General features: G+C 37.6%; 3 protein-coding genes across 3 annotated transcripts; all 3 read left to right on the forward strand.

The window, feature by feature from the left end:
* Positions 1-820: 820 nt before the first annotated feature.
* LOC108166556 (arrestin domain-containing protein 3-like) lies at positions 821-5,280 on the forward strand. The gene is made up of 6 exons (XM_017306517.1): positions 821-1,108; positions 1,197-1,257; positions 1,340-1,487; positions 1,609-1,702; positions 1,926-2,185; positions 2,527-5,280. The coding sequence occupies exons 1-6, from the start codon at positions 850-852 to the stop codon at positions 2,773-2,775; spliced, it is 1,071 nt and encodes a 356-aa protein (XP_017162006.1). The 5' UTR covers positions 821-849; the 3' UTR covers positions 2,776-5,280.
* Positions 5,281-6,611: 1,331 nt separating this feature from the next.
* On the forward strand, positions 6,612-9,263 carry LOC103470653 (arrestin domain-containing protein 3-like). The gene is made up of 6 exons (XM_017306622.1): positions 6,612-7,018; positions 7,114-7,174; positions 7,264-7,408; positions 7,513-7,606; positions 8,021-8,280; positions 8,484-9,263. The coding sequence occupies exons 1-6, from the start codon at positions 6,733-6,735 to the stop codon at positions 8,667-8,669; spliced, it is 1,032 nt and encodes a 343-aa protein (XP_017162111.1). The 5' UTR covers positions 6,612-6,732; the 3' UTR covers positions 8,670-9,263.
* Positions 9,264-10,220: 957 nt separating this feature from the next.
* On the forward strand, positions 10,221-13,404 carry LOC103470436 (arrestin domain-containing protein 3-like). Its single transcript, XM_008418876.2, has 6 exons — positions 10,221-10,617; positions 10,715-10,775; positions 10,868-11,039; positions 11,129-11,216; positions 12,245-12,501; positions 12,962-13,404. The coding sequence occupies exons 1-6, from the start codon at positions 10,359-10,361 to the stop codon at positions 13,088-13,090; spliced, it is 966 nt and encodes a 321-aa protein (XP_008417098.1). The 5' UTR covers positions 10,221-10,358; the 3' UTR covers positions 13,091-13,404.
* The last annotated feature ends 2,775 nt before the right edge of the window (positions 13,405-16,179 follow it).

The following is a 16,179-nucleotide window of genomic DNA, read 5'->3' on the forward strand; positions in this document are numbered from 1 at the left end:
CAGAGGAAACCACTGCACATGTCGGGAGCTTCACGTGCGAGTAAAGTTGGAGGCGATGGGTGACAACAGACACGTAAGTCACGTTATTGCTAGGATTTTACGGCGCCACCTTAAGACACTGAACTTCACATTTTAACGGGAAAAAAAAGCTCAATGCGACTTGGATGTAACGAGTAACGCGACACTTTAGTAGAAATGTAGTGAAGTAAAAAGTACAGATACTTACTGTAAAATGTAGTGGAGTAAAAGTATAAAGTACCCATTATTAAATCTACTTAAGTAAAGTACAGACACACGAAAATTGTACTTAAGTACAGTAACAAAGTACACGTAGCCTACTTCGTTACTTCCCACCACTGGTTATCAGTCCCAGAAACTTGTTCTGCTGCGTTTATTATGAATTTACAAACCACAATAAATAACACACCTGACTGAAAAAGGAAGTCTATCATGTGACACCAACTGAAATGGAAAATCTGACCAACAACGCATCATGTGACATGATGACTGTGAATTACATATTCATTACTCCTCACTGGAAAACATGGCAGACTTTCTTTATTCCCTGTTTTCCATTCAGGTGCTTGTCATGTTTGCCACAGCAGTCTGATATTGAGGCTGCAACATTCAGTTTCTACTCATGATTTTTTTCCCCCCCAACAGGTTTATTTTCTTCCCAAGCTTCATTGTTCTTCCGCGATAGTATTTAGAGTATGCTAACAAGGTGTATGTGTCATCAAACGTGATGCAACCAAAAACCGGTTTCTCAGGTCCTGCAAGTTTGCGGCCGGGTATAAGACGAGCTGCGCTGGTTTAATGCAGGCTGATTTGTATCATACTCGGCCGAAAATGACCGTCAAAAAACTTCATATTGAATATGACGCTGTAAACAGCAGGAACACTTTCACAAATGGCGATACCATAAATGGACGGATAATCTTGGAGGTCTCAAAAAGAACAAAAGTTCAGTCGCTTCTTTTCATTGCTAAAGGAAAAGCGAGGGTTTGCTGGACTGAGCATTACGGCGAGAACCAAACTCATGTATACTGGTCTGATGAGAAATACTATAGTGTAAAACATCATGTGATAAGGGAATCGAGACAAGATGGTAATGTATGATTTTAAATTATTAAAAAAACATGTAATGACTTGAGTTATTTAATTGTTGACATACTAATCTGATATGTCGTTTCCAGGGACTGAAGTCATTAGCGGAGGAAAACATGTTTTTCCTTTTACCTTCAAGATACCTGACAGGTATTTTTGTCTTTCGTTGGTTTACCTTTAAATCTCCTTACTGTCTTGTACAGTAATCCTTCTTTGTTACTTTACTTAACAGGAAAATGCCATCATCTTTTCAATCGTCTGTGGGAAGAATTGTTCATAAGTTGAAGGCGGAGCTCAAACAGTCAATGAAGCTGAAAAAGAAAGCCAAGATCCATTTTATGTTTGTGTCCAAAGCCGACATGGACACACCGGGACTCTTGGTGAGAAACAGAACGATTAAAAGTGAATCTTGATAAAGTGCTGCACACCGCAAATGATTTTTTTTTCAGGAGATGGCAAGATGGTATTCAAATGTTTATTCAAGTCAAATCTGTGCTTCAGGTTCCCCAACAGGAAAGCAAGGATAAAAGTCTTGCATTTGGTTCTGGACATGTTTCGATGGATGTCCATGCAAAGAAAATGGGATACAAACTTGGTAAATTTTTGACTACGGAAGAAAAAAGGAGGAGGAAATCCCAACATTTCATATTTTGATTTGCAACTTTGCACCAAAGCAAAACCTGCGAACCGTGCTGTCATATCTGAGTAGTAGAACTTGACCAACCTCTTCACCAAGATCAATCCTGTCATAGTTGTTTTCTTCACCCCCACTGTCTGTATTTTACGTTTCAGTGTAAATGTGTGCCTCTATTTTACAGGCGAAGCCATGAAGGTCACCATTCAAATCAATAATGCCTCAAGTCGTTCAGTAAAACCCAAACTTGAACTATATGAGAAGAGGAGCTTCTTCGCTCAGGGTCGACGGAAAGTAGAGACACGCACTATTCTAAAGGAAAAGTCCGACGTTGTTGAAGGACGATCCGGACAAAAAATGGTAACAAAGATTATCACCGTCCCCAGAGAGCTTACCCCGTCCATCCTGAACTGCTCTATCCTGAAACTGGAATACAGGCTCAAAGTAAGCTTCAGTAGTGACTTATTCATATCTGGTTTGAATTTACAGACATTAGGCCTTTGATTTATTTAAACACAACAAGATCAAAAAGTTGTCACATGATGAGAAAATCTTTACATTATTCAGGAAATTGTCACCAATACAAGACAATAAATGAGAACAGAAAGGGACGAAGCCTTCTTAGTATTTGATGCTTTAATTAATTTTGCAAACACGATAATGCAGAAAATATTTGTCTAATTATAGAAAATATGAAGAAATCCCTAGCCATATTGATATGATGTGGTACAAAATCTTCAAATATCATGGAAATCAAACTAAACACCGTGACTTTTTTCTCACAGGTGTACCTTGATATCAAATGTGCTGCAGACCCAAAGGTTAAACTGCCCATTGTCATTCTCCCTGAAGATAACAGCAGAGAGTCGGGTGAAATACAACCACTTCCTCCTGTCGGGTTTGGACTTGAAGCGTTTGGAAACCCAAACCCACAAACCTGGGGCACCACATCACAAGCCATGAGTCCTCCACCTCCCTATGAAGCATCTGCCATGTTTCCTTCTTTCCCCTCAGATTATAAGACTACCTTGTAATATCAGCGTATCGTATTTTTCTTCTGTCATGACCGCAATACTGTTGTGCCTGCACTATTTATTTATTTTCCATGTTGTGGTTAGACACGCTTATGTGCAGAAACTTTAAAAAAAAAGTTTCTTTCTAAATCGTAAATTAGGTCATGACACAGATTTAACAAACAACCTTGACAGTTTTGAATTACAGTGAACATAATTTTAACAAAGCAGTGCATTGTTAAAATGGTTGTTGGTTTTTTGTAACTACAGAGCAAATTTTTCAGAAACTGTGCTTCTGAAGCAAAACTTTGGTAAAAACTTAACTGAAATTAGCTAATATCAATAAAAGGGGTGAAATTAGACTTAAAAAGCACATCTTCTGTCAGAGTTCAAGCTTATATTTTCTCCAGAGAAGTTATGTTCATGAACTAGTCACCTCTAATCAGGTGATCTCTAATCTGATTGGTTGTGACACTGAAGATGTTAACCCTTGCAGCACAACTACTTTAACTAAAATGTGCTCATGCCTACAGTATAGAGTACTAATATTTCACAACATATGTTTGATGATACATCATGTCAAAGTAGCTCCCAATGATATTCTGAAATATATCAAAAGTCTCATATTTAGATTTCTACTTCTTCCAGCCTGTGAGAGTTGATAGGAATCAATGCACTTTAAATACCCCACTGTCATCATACAGTCTTGGAGATGTTTCAAGTGAAGCAACTTCAAACACAATTCTGCCATTTAAATTATCCTCACTTCAGGCAATGTTTTTACAGCTTCTAGTAGATACTATTTTCCCATTTGCTCTCATCTCTTTTTCAGGCAATTAAAAGAGGCACATAGAGCTTACATAAAAATAAATACAAGCTAAAATACGTATGTAGTAGTAAGGAATGTTAATACAATGTGCATTTACACAGGACATGGCACTTGATTCGTCTTCTCCCTCATGTTGTCCAAGAGGGAGAAGAGCAGTAAGAGGGAATTAACAACATAATGCAAGCAATTATCTGGTCACCAAGAGCAGTGAATGCTCCTGCTGCCCAGAAAAATTAACCAATTTGAATAACTAAACTTAATACACTGGACCAATAGTTGGGACCAATTAGGATGAATGTATGATTGACTTGCAATGACTTTTATGAAGCGATGAGATGACTTGTTGTCAATAGATGCTATAAATTGAAATTAATTGAATAAAATTAGAGATATTAGTTAACTGGTAAGTGCAACTTCTTCACTGCATCTCTTCCAAAGCACAAATACACACAATTATGGTGTCGTCATTCAACCTTGTTACACATTTCCCTTAGTGTTCAATTTCTATGGGTTTAATTAAATGCGTGGTTTAGTTTTATGTCCATAGTGCAAAATGTATTAACCAAGACAAAAACTGATGTGTTCAATACTTCTTTTCCCTGCTGTGTCCTGGGTATTGAGCCTGAAAGATCTAAAATACTGCAATGCCCTATACTACCAGAAGAGGGCGCTGCAGCTTGAACGTGAGAGGTTCTGAAAAGTCAAATGTACTATAGACTCTGAAACAGCTAAATACCTTAAGCCTCTCCAAGTCCCTGCATTGGTTTCCTGTTTGCTCAATGATAGATTTCAAAACTTGTTGCTCTATAAGYTACTGAATGGCCATAGGAGAAAAGACATTTCAGTGATGCTGGTAAGGTAGATCCTCTCGTCATCGGAGACTTTGTCCCTCAGTGTTTTCAGGACAAGAACTAAACATCTAGTTTTTGTTTGAAAAACTTTGGCTTCTTTAAATCAAGTAGAAAAAAGCAGGACTCATTTCTGCAGTTTTCCCATGYAGCTCACATATGGACATAGTCGTTTTTTCCCCCCTTGAATTTATTATCTCTTATGTTTAATATTTTTATGGGACGCTTAATTTATCTTTAATGTTTCAAGTGTCTTTAAGGGCTTGCTTGGAAACATGCTTTACCAACTAGACATAATTTAACCTCAGTCATGTTCCTTACTCAAAGCAAGATGTTGTATACCAAAATTAATGTTGTGAATTATTAGGAACTTCATATGAGCCACCAAGGATCACCAGACTACAGGCCACCTCCACCTCCATCCTCCACCTCCCTATGAAGCAGCTGCGTCATACCCCTTGTGCTCATCTTCAGATTATACAACTATGTTATAAATACCAGCTTTACATGAAGATGTTGGGATGTTTGGATGATGTTAGTCTACTTCACTTTTACCATAAACTGCTCTACAATCCAAAGTGGCTTACTGTACGATGTACATTACAACTGGACAAACTGACAAAGTATTGTTCAAATTGTTTGTGTGCCTAAATTTCAGTTTGTATCTATAAAAACTGCTTTATTTATTTACTATCTATTTATTTAGTTGTGTTGCAGATCACTTAGGGTTAGGGTTAACCTTTGTTTTTGTCAAAGTGATCTGACAAAAACAGATCACTTTTTTTGTCAGATCTTTTGCAACCTTGTGATTTAATATGTTCTATCAATAAACTTACAATCTTTAACTGACTTGGTAAATATCTGAATGTGGGGTTAGGCTGCAATAAAAGCTTGATTACCAGGAACATCTAACTATAACTACGGCTCCTGTTGGGTTTTTTTGCCGTTCACAGCGGTCAGTATCAAAAGTGAAACACTCACTGGGTCACAGGCCACCGGGCTCTTTGGTCTGATCCAACAGAGAAGCATCTGCAGCTCAAATTTACGTCTGGTTCTGACGGAAAGGTGTAAGATTTCACAGTGGATCACTGATTCCTGTGTACTGATGCTCATGCTGGTTATAATGTTTCAAAAATAATCATAAATTACTGAGAAAAAGGGTCACTGTCTTCACTGATAGCATGCAGTGTGTAATTGATCTTATAAGCAAAGGGGTTATAATAAGTAATAAGTAAAGGTTATAACAAGGAAAGCTGTTTGTCTGTATAAGATGCACCTTGATAGACAGATGATAGACGATAGGTTAGCATTGTTGGACATTGTCAGAGCCTTGCAACAGAAGGTTTGTTTGGTTTGAGATCATATCAAAACAGTGTGCATTTAAGTCTGAGATACATGCAAAATTACCTGATATGCAATTTTAAAATGTCTTTATGTATAAAGGATTACTCAGAAACAACCATGGTTATTCATTGATATAGCAGCTAAACGTTGGAATATTTTATTTCCTTTGTTAGGCTGCTCAGGCTCTGTAGTACCTCACTGACTCGCTCCACAATCTCTTCATAAGCCTTTATCCACTGATCCAACTCTCAGGAGTAACGAGAAGGCAGGTGTATATCACAAAGTCAGTTTTCCAGAAGGCCTGAGAGCTGCACCGAGATATTTTTACTACATGTTATCATAGCAATTTCGTACAAAAACACTTCACAATCTTAAGATCATGATCACAGTCTGGATCATCAATCAAGTGTTTCAACACTCAAGATAACCAAGTCTTCCTATCGACTCTTCAGAGTGTTGTCTCTGCTTCAGAAACCTTTGTTTGTTTCTCCAGGCCTGCTTTTAATGTCTCATTTATCAAAGTTTCACTCCACTGTCATTTAAATGAGATTTTTGTTTTCACAAGAATACTCTTATGTCACAATGACACAGCATAACAAAGTTTCACATTTTTAACTCCTATAAAGAGTAAGATGATCAAAAGGATGTTTTCAAAAACAATATGTGCTACTTATCTGAACACTGAATTTCAACTAAATCTGCCTTTTTTTTTTTTTTTTTTTTTTTTAAAAATACTGGTGTGTTTTCATGACTTTATGATTTTTTTTCCCCCCTGAAAGCACACCTCAAGGTGTTCCAACCAGTTACATGTTTTGTCATCAGACAAACCTGAACAGGTTTGTCGGGATTTACAAGCTCACCTGCAGTGCGTGATCTTTAGCACAATTGACACTGCTGAGGAGGACTTACTGGGTTCACACAGTTTGAATCTCATCTTGGTTTGTGCTTCTCACTTGGATGAAAATGACCATCAAACACTTTCAGATCGAATACGACGCCATCAACAGAAGGAACATTTTTACCAACGGAGACACCATAAATGGACGGATCATCCTAGAAGCCGTGAAGAAAACAAGAATCCAGTCGCTTGTTTTTAAAGCTACAGGAAAAGCTTCGCTTCGCTTAGTTAATTACTACGGGAACATAATAGACAGGGAGGATGAGAGAGATGATCAAATTCACCTGGAGAAAATAAAATATTATCGAATCAAACAGGATATCCTGAAAGAAGGAGAACAAGAAGGTGACACAATTTTAATTTACTGTTCATATAATTTTCTTTCACTAATTTAACAAGATTTGATGATATTGATTAAACAAAAACCTTTTCTGTTCCAGACTGGAACGTCATTGAAAAAGGAAGGCATGTCTTTCCTTTCAGCTTCAAGGTACCAAACAGGTATGATTCCTTTATTTATTCTAGAGTTCATGTCTTTATCTCTTGTCAGACTGTAATCCTTTTTAAAAAATTTTTTTTATTTTGTTTAGCCGAAAAATACCTTCATCTTTCTGCTCAGTCTTTGGCCAAATTGTTCATACGTTGAAGGCAGAGCTCAAGCAATTGATGAAGCTGACAAAAAAAGCTGAAACTCACTTCACATTTGTGTGCAAACCATCCGTATCAGGACTTATGGTGAGAAAGAAAGAACTGTTAAAAAAATTGTCACACTTTAGTGAACTAAGAGCTAGAAAACAAACAACATTTATGTAAGTCACAATGATGTAATGCCATTTTAGGCCCGTCAACATGGAAGCATGAACAAAAACATTGCTCTTGGCTCTGGAAAGGTTTCAATGACCGTCCACACAAGGCAGAAAGGATACAAACAAGGCAAGTATCTGGTTTGTGAAACTGAACATGATGATTTACAAGTACAATTAGCTCTTTAATAATGCTCTGTATTATATATTGCAGGGGTTTGAAGATGTACAGAGTCTGTTGTAGGAAAAACAATGTCAGAATATTTCAAATAGCACAAATTTATGCATACATTGCTCTGGACTTTACTTAGAGGAAAAATATTAAAAGGGACTGAACATATTCTTGGTTAATACAAGAACCAAAAAAATTTAAAGTAATCGTGTCTAGTGTGTTCTTCGCTCCAAAAGCATGTTCAACTATGGGAGATATGTTTTAACCCGTTACTTGTCCCCTTGTTCAATCCATTCTGGCCTTAAATAATATTTTTATGATATTGTCTTGGTGTGTGATGCTGGAAGCTGACTATGTCTCTTCATTGTACAGGTGAGGCTCTCCGGGTCCGGCTTGAAATTGAGAATCTCTCAAGTCGTTCGGTCAAGCCTAAATTTGTACTTGATGAGAAGAAGATCTACTTTGGCATAAACCGAAGTAAAATTCAGAAACATGAGATACTGAAGGAAAAGGCAGATGCAGTCGAATCATTCTCGGGCAAAACAACGGTAATAAAGGAGATCACCATCCCTCAAGAGCTTTCCCCGTCCATTTTGAACTGTTCCATCATCAAGATAGAGTACAGATTAAAGGTAAGCTTCACCTGTGGGACAGTGTTGTTTTCTGTAGATTATGTGTTTACACAGTCCAGTCTAAGACATGACTAGATGGTAGGACTGACCATCTAAGCATAACCTATAAAGCACATATATGTGTGCTTTATAGGTGTGTGTGTGTGTGTGTGTGTAAGATCTTGCTGAAAAGAAGGAACTATTTCTCGTTTCTTTCCTCCCAGGTATATCTAGAAATCACATGTGAGACAGACTTAGTGGTCAAACTCCCCATTGTCATCATACCTGAGCTATCGGGGGAGAATCCTTCTGGACGTCCAAATCAGCCAGCCTGGATGTCACAACCAACGGTTCCTCCACCTCCCTATGAAGAATATGCAATGTACCCTTCTTTTCCTTTTGGAGTTTAAAGAGCTCAAATTTTAAGACTTCCTTTAAATGGGAATGTTATGGTTTTTGTAGGACACACCAGCAGCAGTTTTTTTCCAACCTCGTGATTGCCTGCGTTGTCTACAGCACAACTTGACAAATTTGCTGCACGGCGGAGTCAAAGAAAACATGACTGAGATTATTTCCTTTAGAGAACACAACGGCTACTGCAGGCGACTTTAATACGAATTCACAAGGTTTTCTTTTTAAAGAAATGTCTAAAGCATGTAATGTAATGTTCATGAAAGGCTCTGTGATGGGCAAGAAATGTACACAGCCAGGAAGACCAGCTCCTCTTCCCACTGAATGCTGAAGGCAATTTGAAGCCACTGAAACTTTTGATGCACTGTTTGAAATGTATCTACATCCAGCTGGATCACAGAGTCAGAAATGCTGTAAAGACAGGGAAAATGAATCCCAATCCTTGTCTTACTTGGGGGTACTGCAGCTGTAAATAATCCATTATTCTATCCAATATAACATAGCATAAATTGGACAAAAGCAGCACTAGGGCAGTTGCAATAACAGACATAAAAGATGCCAGTTTCAGCTGATTGTAGTCTCTCAGCTACAACTCAACAGAGAATTTCATCTTGATGATATTATAAATTAAATCTTTCTATAGGGGTCTCCCTCACTATCTTGTTTGCACTAAACCAATATGCAGGTTCATTTCACCAGCCTTCAGTAAACCTTTTGGCTTGGGTTTCTCTAACGTTATATAGACTTTTACTTCTTTAGCAACTGCTAGAGTTGAGATCTTGAAATGCAATGAGAATGACTCAATTTGGTTAAGATGTACCTTATTTAAGTCATAATGAGTGGGCTGTGGCAATGCCACCTATATTTATGTTTAGATGTTTAGATTGACTGTTTTTGTCCGCATGTGGCACACAATGGATCAAGTTTTTCTTAAAACACTTGATGAGATGGGAATAGTGGTGGCCTGTTTCTTTTTACTTCTCATTTTTAAGATTGTACATCATTATTTTAGCATCTCTCAGAAGTTACCTCTTTAGACTACTATTTGATTCAAGTAAACTTTTACCTCAATTTAAACATACTATGCTCATATTTGTTTACATTTTAATTTTATTTGATCCCTTTTGTTCCCCAGTTTTATTGATTTCACTTGTTATAACTAACTCTGTTTAGGCTGAATAATGTATTTTGTTAAACTGCACTTTGGTCCAATTTGTGTTGTTTCAAATGTATTTTTAATAAACAAATTTTTAAATTTTTAATCTTTAACTTTGATTTTTTTTTTCTCTCCACCTTTTGTTTACAATAACTACAGAATAGATAAAGTGATTTACTATTGACTGACTGATTCTTTGTACCAACTGATTCTTGCTAGGACAAAGATGAACTTGCACACATGCAAAACATCGTCCCTTTGCATATTCACTTAAACTGATGCAGCCGTCGCCATCCTGGCTAGAGTTACCTCTGTGAAAAGGACACCTGCAGGATTGATTACGTGATCTGTTCTGACACAGTTACCCGTTCTGCACTGCAGTCCACTGTTCCAGTATCGCCAGCATCCCTATTTATCAAAGAGAGGTCATCATCCTAATTTTAACTCGGTTTTAGCTGTCAGGGAGAACGTATTTAAGCGCATAGATATTTTATCACAGGGCTTTGCATCGACTGTTTGATGTCGTCCTATCATGACTGTGAAGCATTTCTCAGTGGAGTATGACAGAGTGAAGGACCAAGGCACCTACTCCCCAGGGGACGTTCTTTCTGGAAAAGTAACCGTGGTAACCACCAAGGAGATCAAAGTGCAGAGCTTTCTGGTCCGAGCTAAGGGGAAGGCTAAGGTGACTTGGTACGAACAGGAAGGACAAAACTCCATCGTTCGCAGCAACAAGAAGAAATACTTCTATTTTGAGCATATAATTCTTCAGGACAAAAACAAGGGAGATGGTAAGTACGTTTTGTAATTTATTTTCTGAGATTTTTCTTTTTCTGTTAAAATAATTTGGTGAATTCCCATTTAGTGTAACATTTTTTCTCTTTTAAGGTTCAGAAATCATGGGTGCTGGGATTAATGTTTTCCCATTCAGCTTTGTGATTCCAAGCAGGTATGAGTTATTCCCAGATATAAACTGACTTTCAGCTGCAAATAAAAACTTGGATTAAAAAATAATGTTATCTTTGGGTTCCACCCTTACAGAGACATGCCCTCATCTTATAGAGGCAAATGTGCTGAGATCACATATAGTTTGCGAGCTCATTTGACTCAATCAATTTGGCTTGTACACAAAACCAAGACGGAGTTTCCCTTTCTAACCAGCTCTGAGTTTCCTTTTGCCTCCAAATCAGAAATGATAATCATTGGGCTGAAGGTGAGAAATTATTTTTGATTTCCTTGTTTTCCACTTCATCTGAAAGTCTGAGATTATTTTCTCTGAACGCGTTTGTGTTGATTTGATAGGAGCAACAGCATGCAACCAGGATTTCATTTTGTGGCTCTGGGAAGGTTACTATGAATGTGACCTCTGAAAAAATGGGCTTAAAGCAAGGTAAATAGATTTCACACAGGCATTGGGGAAAGTAAGTATCCACACTTACAAAGAAATCAAAACAAATGAACACTGAACAACTTAACAAGAAAAGGCTGGAAAAGAGAAAGGAAAGGAAGAGAACCAGTTAAATTTGTGAGTGTTTGGAAACCATCAGTAGTTAAATAGTTTGCTCCAAGGTATGATATAATAAGCATCTTACAATGTTCACAAGTAAATTGTCAGACAATTTGACAGACTTATTGTCTGTCAAATTGTCTGAACATTATAAATGGTGGTAATTGAGCAGCATTACCACCATTAATTGAGGTAATGGTGCTCAATTACAACTAATTGAGCACCATTATCTGTGTGCTTGATAAGCACTCAAGACTTCACTGCTGAAGAAAAAGCACAATGGCAGTTCAAACGTCGACACAGAGCATTTAGAAAACCCAGTGAAACAAAGGAAGAACAGAACATATTGATGAGATTAAAATTTAACTCTTTCAGTTTCACTGCACACACGTATAGGAAATGGCATTTCACGTTACCCACAAAGCAGCACGCCAAGAGGGATTCTAGGAGGTAAAATCACTATGGTGTGGGGCTTTCTTTTATGCACAGCACTTGTAAAGTTCATATTTTTGAAGGAAGAATGAACTGAGAAAAGTGCCTGACTGAAATTCAATTAAAAAAAAAAAAATCTTTGGCAAGGACTAAGCCTCAGGAAACTCACAAGAGCCCACTTCCCATTATTTTCAAGATCTGTTGTACTAAAAAGATTTATTCAAGTTATTTTAATTGCTTTTTTTCTTTTCAAATTTAATTCCACATTTAATTCCCCAGATTTACTTATGCTGATTTCTTTGTGTACGCATTACTTGAACTTTATGATGTCCTCAGAAATATATATTAACTGAGCTAGACATTAACATGATCAAAACTCACTGATCTTCAGAAATATATTCCTTCATTTTCTATTTCTAAAATGTTTCTTTTTTTTTTCTTTTTTTTTTTTTTACATCTGTTTGAATGTAAAACTGTAGGAGAGGCAATGGGAGTCTTTGTGGAGGTACTCAATGCCTCTGCACACTCTGTAACGCCAAAGTTCTACCTTTGTGAGAAGCTAACCTTTGTGGCCCATTCAAAGAAGAAAGTGCAAACAAAGGACATCTTGTTCGGGATAGGAGACGCTGTTCCAGCTGAGAGCATTCACACTGCAACCAAAGTATTGATCATCCCTCCACACCTTCCTGCTACCTTCTTCAACTGCAGCATGATGAATCTGGAGTACAGAATCAAGGTATTTATGGTTGTTACATAATGAATTCAGGCAGCTGTCTCACACGAGCGTTGATTAATATTATTATGGAATTTTAGAACTATACAAGAAATAAGAGGGCTACTGTTTTCAGAAATCAATACTGTTGCTTGACGTTTTCATTTATTTCGCAAACTAAACGTTTTTGAGTGCTTGAATCGAATCATGAAAAGAGCTCCAGAAACTGACTGCATGATGGGAAAGACAGCGAGGAGGAGGAGGGGTTAGAAGCCTCATGGCTCATCGAGGGAGGCGTTTCGTATTACAGCTCAACCTGTTCCATCTTGCCATCCACTCAAATAGATTTGCATGTGAGCTCTCAGAATGCAATTGCTCACTGAGGCATGCGCTAGTGTTAAATAGGTCAGTTATCCACGTGTTGTCATTTTTCCTGGGTTCATAAGATAACAATATTTTCTTTTTAATATTCTGTCCTTTACAGATCACTCTTGGTGTCCCTTTGCTGAGAGATGCAGAAATTAAACTTCCTCTGGTCATCCTCCAGGGTTCGCCAAAACCTCTTCAACAAAAACCAAAAAGATCCATCTGGTTTAGAAAACTCCCTGATTGAAAGAGCAAGAACAAAAAGGGTGTACGTACATTACTCTGAGGTTGTAATGCAGGGTTTATGGCTATGCACATAGCTGTTGATATTTTTGTAATGCATTTACATTACTCACAAGAATGATTTCTGTTGCTGTCTAAACCTGAAATGCTGTTCAACACTATATGTGCATGTCCACTAGATGGAGATGTCAGCCATAGTAAAGTAATGGTAGCAAGTTTAACTTAAATGGTTTTGTTGGAAATCTAGAGCTGTTTTGTTGTTTCAAAATATGTTATAATAAATCACTGGTATATCCCACATTAAACATCAAAAATACACACTTGGGTAAAATATGTCAAATAGTCCTGTTTTACTTAGGTCAAAAACCAAATATCACATTTTCAAAGAGGAAAACGTGCAGAAAAATCTGATCCCGATTGAAAAACAATTTGGGGATAACGTATCCAAATAACCAAAATGTATGATTTTTGAAAAGAAACATTTAACTATTTAACTAATTAATTTGATCATGTATAAGATTGGAGTAGGTCCAATGCCTCCAATGCAAAAGTATTCATAAATATTTCTAGATATATTTGGAACATATTTCTGTATCAATATGCTTCACTGGGATTTCTTTTGACAGAGGAGTCGAGGATAGACTTCTGGAGAAATTAATCTCCAAATCTCACGTAGAATCTGTGAAATTTAAAGGACAAATGTGCACTTTATACAAATGTGACGATAAGAAAACAATTGTTGAAAGGAAGGTACGAGAAATCCTATTTAAGACTTGCCACAAGCCATATAGGGTGCACAGCAAAATGGTGCTATCAGAGATGTTTTGGTTGTGTCAACCTTTTTTTTTTTGTGGCCTAAATAAAGAAACATTGTGTTGGGAGAGTCACGCAGATGGGATGCTCTTCGTCAGCTGGGATATTGAAGCTGGTCAGAGTTGATGAGGCGATGGATGGAGCTAAATACGAGACAATAGGAAAATCAGTTAGATGATGCAAATGACTTGAGACTAAAGCAGAGGTTCACCTCTGAGCAGGACAATTAAAATGAATAATATGCAATTGAGATCCAATAGTTTCTTGTGAAATGGTTTGAACTTACATGTCCTGTTCGCTTCATATGGACCAACTATAACACTTTTACACAGCATCCAATTTCAGACACTGATTGGGAGCCAAATTGGAGTTAATTGCCGTGCTTATGGGCTCTTTAAAGCAGTAAAAGAGGCTGGAAGTGAACCCCAATTTCTGCCTACAAGATAGTCATCTTGTATCTTCCTACTGACCCACAGCTGCCCTATCATAAAATCTGAAAGGTTTGGCAAAGGGACATTTTAGGAAAATAATCCACTTGATCAGTTTGGTGTACACATGAAAGTGTCCATTTAACTTAAACTAACTTTTTATCTAGAAACTCAATGCAACATGACATTATTCTACAGCACATACAGTTAGTACCTCTACAGAAACAGAAGATGAAATAGAAACCGCTGTTATGAAATGACCTGGAGGCATATAGACAAATACACCCAGAGCTGAAATTATTAAGTTCATCTAACTATGAATTACGTGATCTGTCACTCATATCACCAGTGTAAATGACAAGGTTACGTTTTTCACATGTATATGTATCTGGTTAGACAATAGAAGTGTACATTCACTGAAAAAAAGATGTACACATTTGTTTTTATCTGTCTGAAGTTAAGTCAGACCAAACTTCTCTTGTTTAAGGTCAGTCAGACTTATTAAAATTGTTTCCATTTCCTAAATTCCATAGTAATCAGAGGAAATAGATCCCCTCAGTACGTGGTCTTGGGCCAAATGTTTTGTGTTTTCTTCCATAAGGCTGTTACAGTAGTTTGCTGGAAGTCTGATCCATTCCTCCTGACAGAACTGGTGTGAACCACAAATTCTCTAAAGTAGGAATCTCTAATTCCAGTCCTCAATGTCCAGCGTCCTGCAGGGATGTGTTCTTGGTCCAATACACCTAAATCAAATGGATGAATTATCTCCTCCTGCGATGGACTGGTGACCTGTCCAGGGTGTATCCCGCCTCTCACCTGAAATGTCTCGCTGCAGATAGCCACCATCACCCCTCCTGACCCCACTGGGGACAAGAGTGTGAGAAAATGGATGGATGTATTATCTCCTCAGTCAAGTTCTCCAAAGTCCTGCTAATGTGTGTTTGAACACATGTCGGTGTGTTCAAGGACACCTGAGTGAAACAAGGATAAAAAAAATTATACATTATTTTCTTTTTCATTTTTATAATTAAAAATAGAAATGTTTGATAAATTTTTAGCCTTCAAATTAAACCATATGGGTCAGAATAGGCTAGTTTTTGTTACTAAATATGCCAGTGTTAAACTCTATACAGAATATGAGTCAAAAAACTAAAATTAGGATTAGATTTAGATGGTAAAGCTTTTTCAGGATCATCCTTGCCTAAGCATTCATATTGCAACAGAAGAAAGAGTTCCTCAAAGATACATTTATGATTTGACAGAACATGTAAGTGAAACCAGGCTCATGTTCTTGACATAGACTCTGAGATCTTCCTGGACCAGAGACAGAAAGCACTGCACATTTCATGGTCGAGGTTCCTCCAGGAAAAGTGCATCCAGGAAACAGAAGGAGTCAGCTCAAGACAGAACTCCATGATTCACACAAAACTAATAGAAAGGAAACACTGCACTCACATGTTTTGTTGGAATAAACATGTTTTGCTGTTAGAATTTAAAAGTTTGGTCGCATACAGCTCAACTGAGTGTGTTTGAGCATCGAAGCCTTTGACTTGCACCATAAATAGCCCAAATGTAGCTTAATCTGCCTCATCCGTCTTTGTGCAGGGGATGTTGATTGGGTATTATGAGGGACACATTGAGATAGATTCATCTAATCCCCAGCAACACCTGCATGAAGACGTCTCTAGAAAATTACTCTGGCTTAGATTTGGCAGTGGCCGTAGTCTTGACTGTGCTTGTAGTCGAGCCTGCCTGGTAACCATTCTGGCTCTGTGCAGGGTGTGCAGGCTACGAGCCAGCCAGCTCCTATAACACACACAAACACACACGCAGCAACTACACACCGCCATAC

The sequence above is a fragment of the Poecilia reticulata genome, linkage group LG9 (assembly GCF_000633615.1).
Source record: "Poecilia reticulata strain Guanapo linkage group LG9, Guppy_female_1.0+MT, whole genome shotgun sequence".
Taxonomy (NCBI): Eukaryota; Metazoa; Chordata; class Actinopteri; order Cyprinodontiformes; family Poeciliidae; genus Poecilia; species Poecilia reticulata.

Coding starts and splice junctions, on each gene's coding strand:
- LOC103470436 (XM_008418876.2), top strand. CDS start 10,359: ATGACTGTGAAGCATTTCTCAGTGGAGTATGACAGAGTGAAGGACCAA. Junction 10,776..10,867: donor AGCTTTGTGATTCCAAGCAG/GTATGAGTTATT, acceptor CCACCCTTACAG/AGACATGCCCTCATCTTATA. Junction 12,502..12,961: donor ATCTGGAGTACAGAATCAAG/GTATTTATGGTT, acceptor TGTCCTTTACAG/ATCACTCTTGGTGTCCCTTT.
- LOC103470653 (XM_017306622.1), top strand. CDS start 6,733: ATGAAAATGACCATCAAACACTTTCAGATCGAATACGACGCCATCAAC. Junction 7,019..7,113: donor GAAAGAAGGAGAACAAGAAG/GTGACACAATTT, acceptor TTTCTGTTCCAG/ACTGGAACGTCATTGAAAAA. Junction 7,409..7,512: donor CATCCGTATCAGGACTTATG/GTGAGAAAGAAA, acceptor ATGCCATTTTAG/GCCCGTCAACATGGAAGCAT.
- LOC108166556 (XM_017306517.1), top strand. CDS start 850: ATGACCGTCAAAAAACTTCATATTGAATATGACGCTGTAAACAGCAGG. Junction 1,258..1,339: donor ACCTTCAAGATACCTGACAG/GTATTTTTGTCT, acceptor TTTACTTAACAG/GAAAATGCCATCATCTTTTC. Junction 1,703..1,925: donor GAAAATGGGATACAAACTTG/GTAAATTTTTGA, acceptor TCTATTTTACAG/GCGAAGCCATGAAGGTCACC.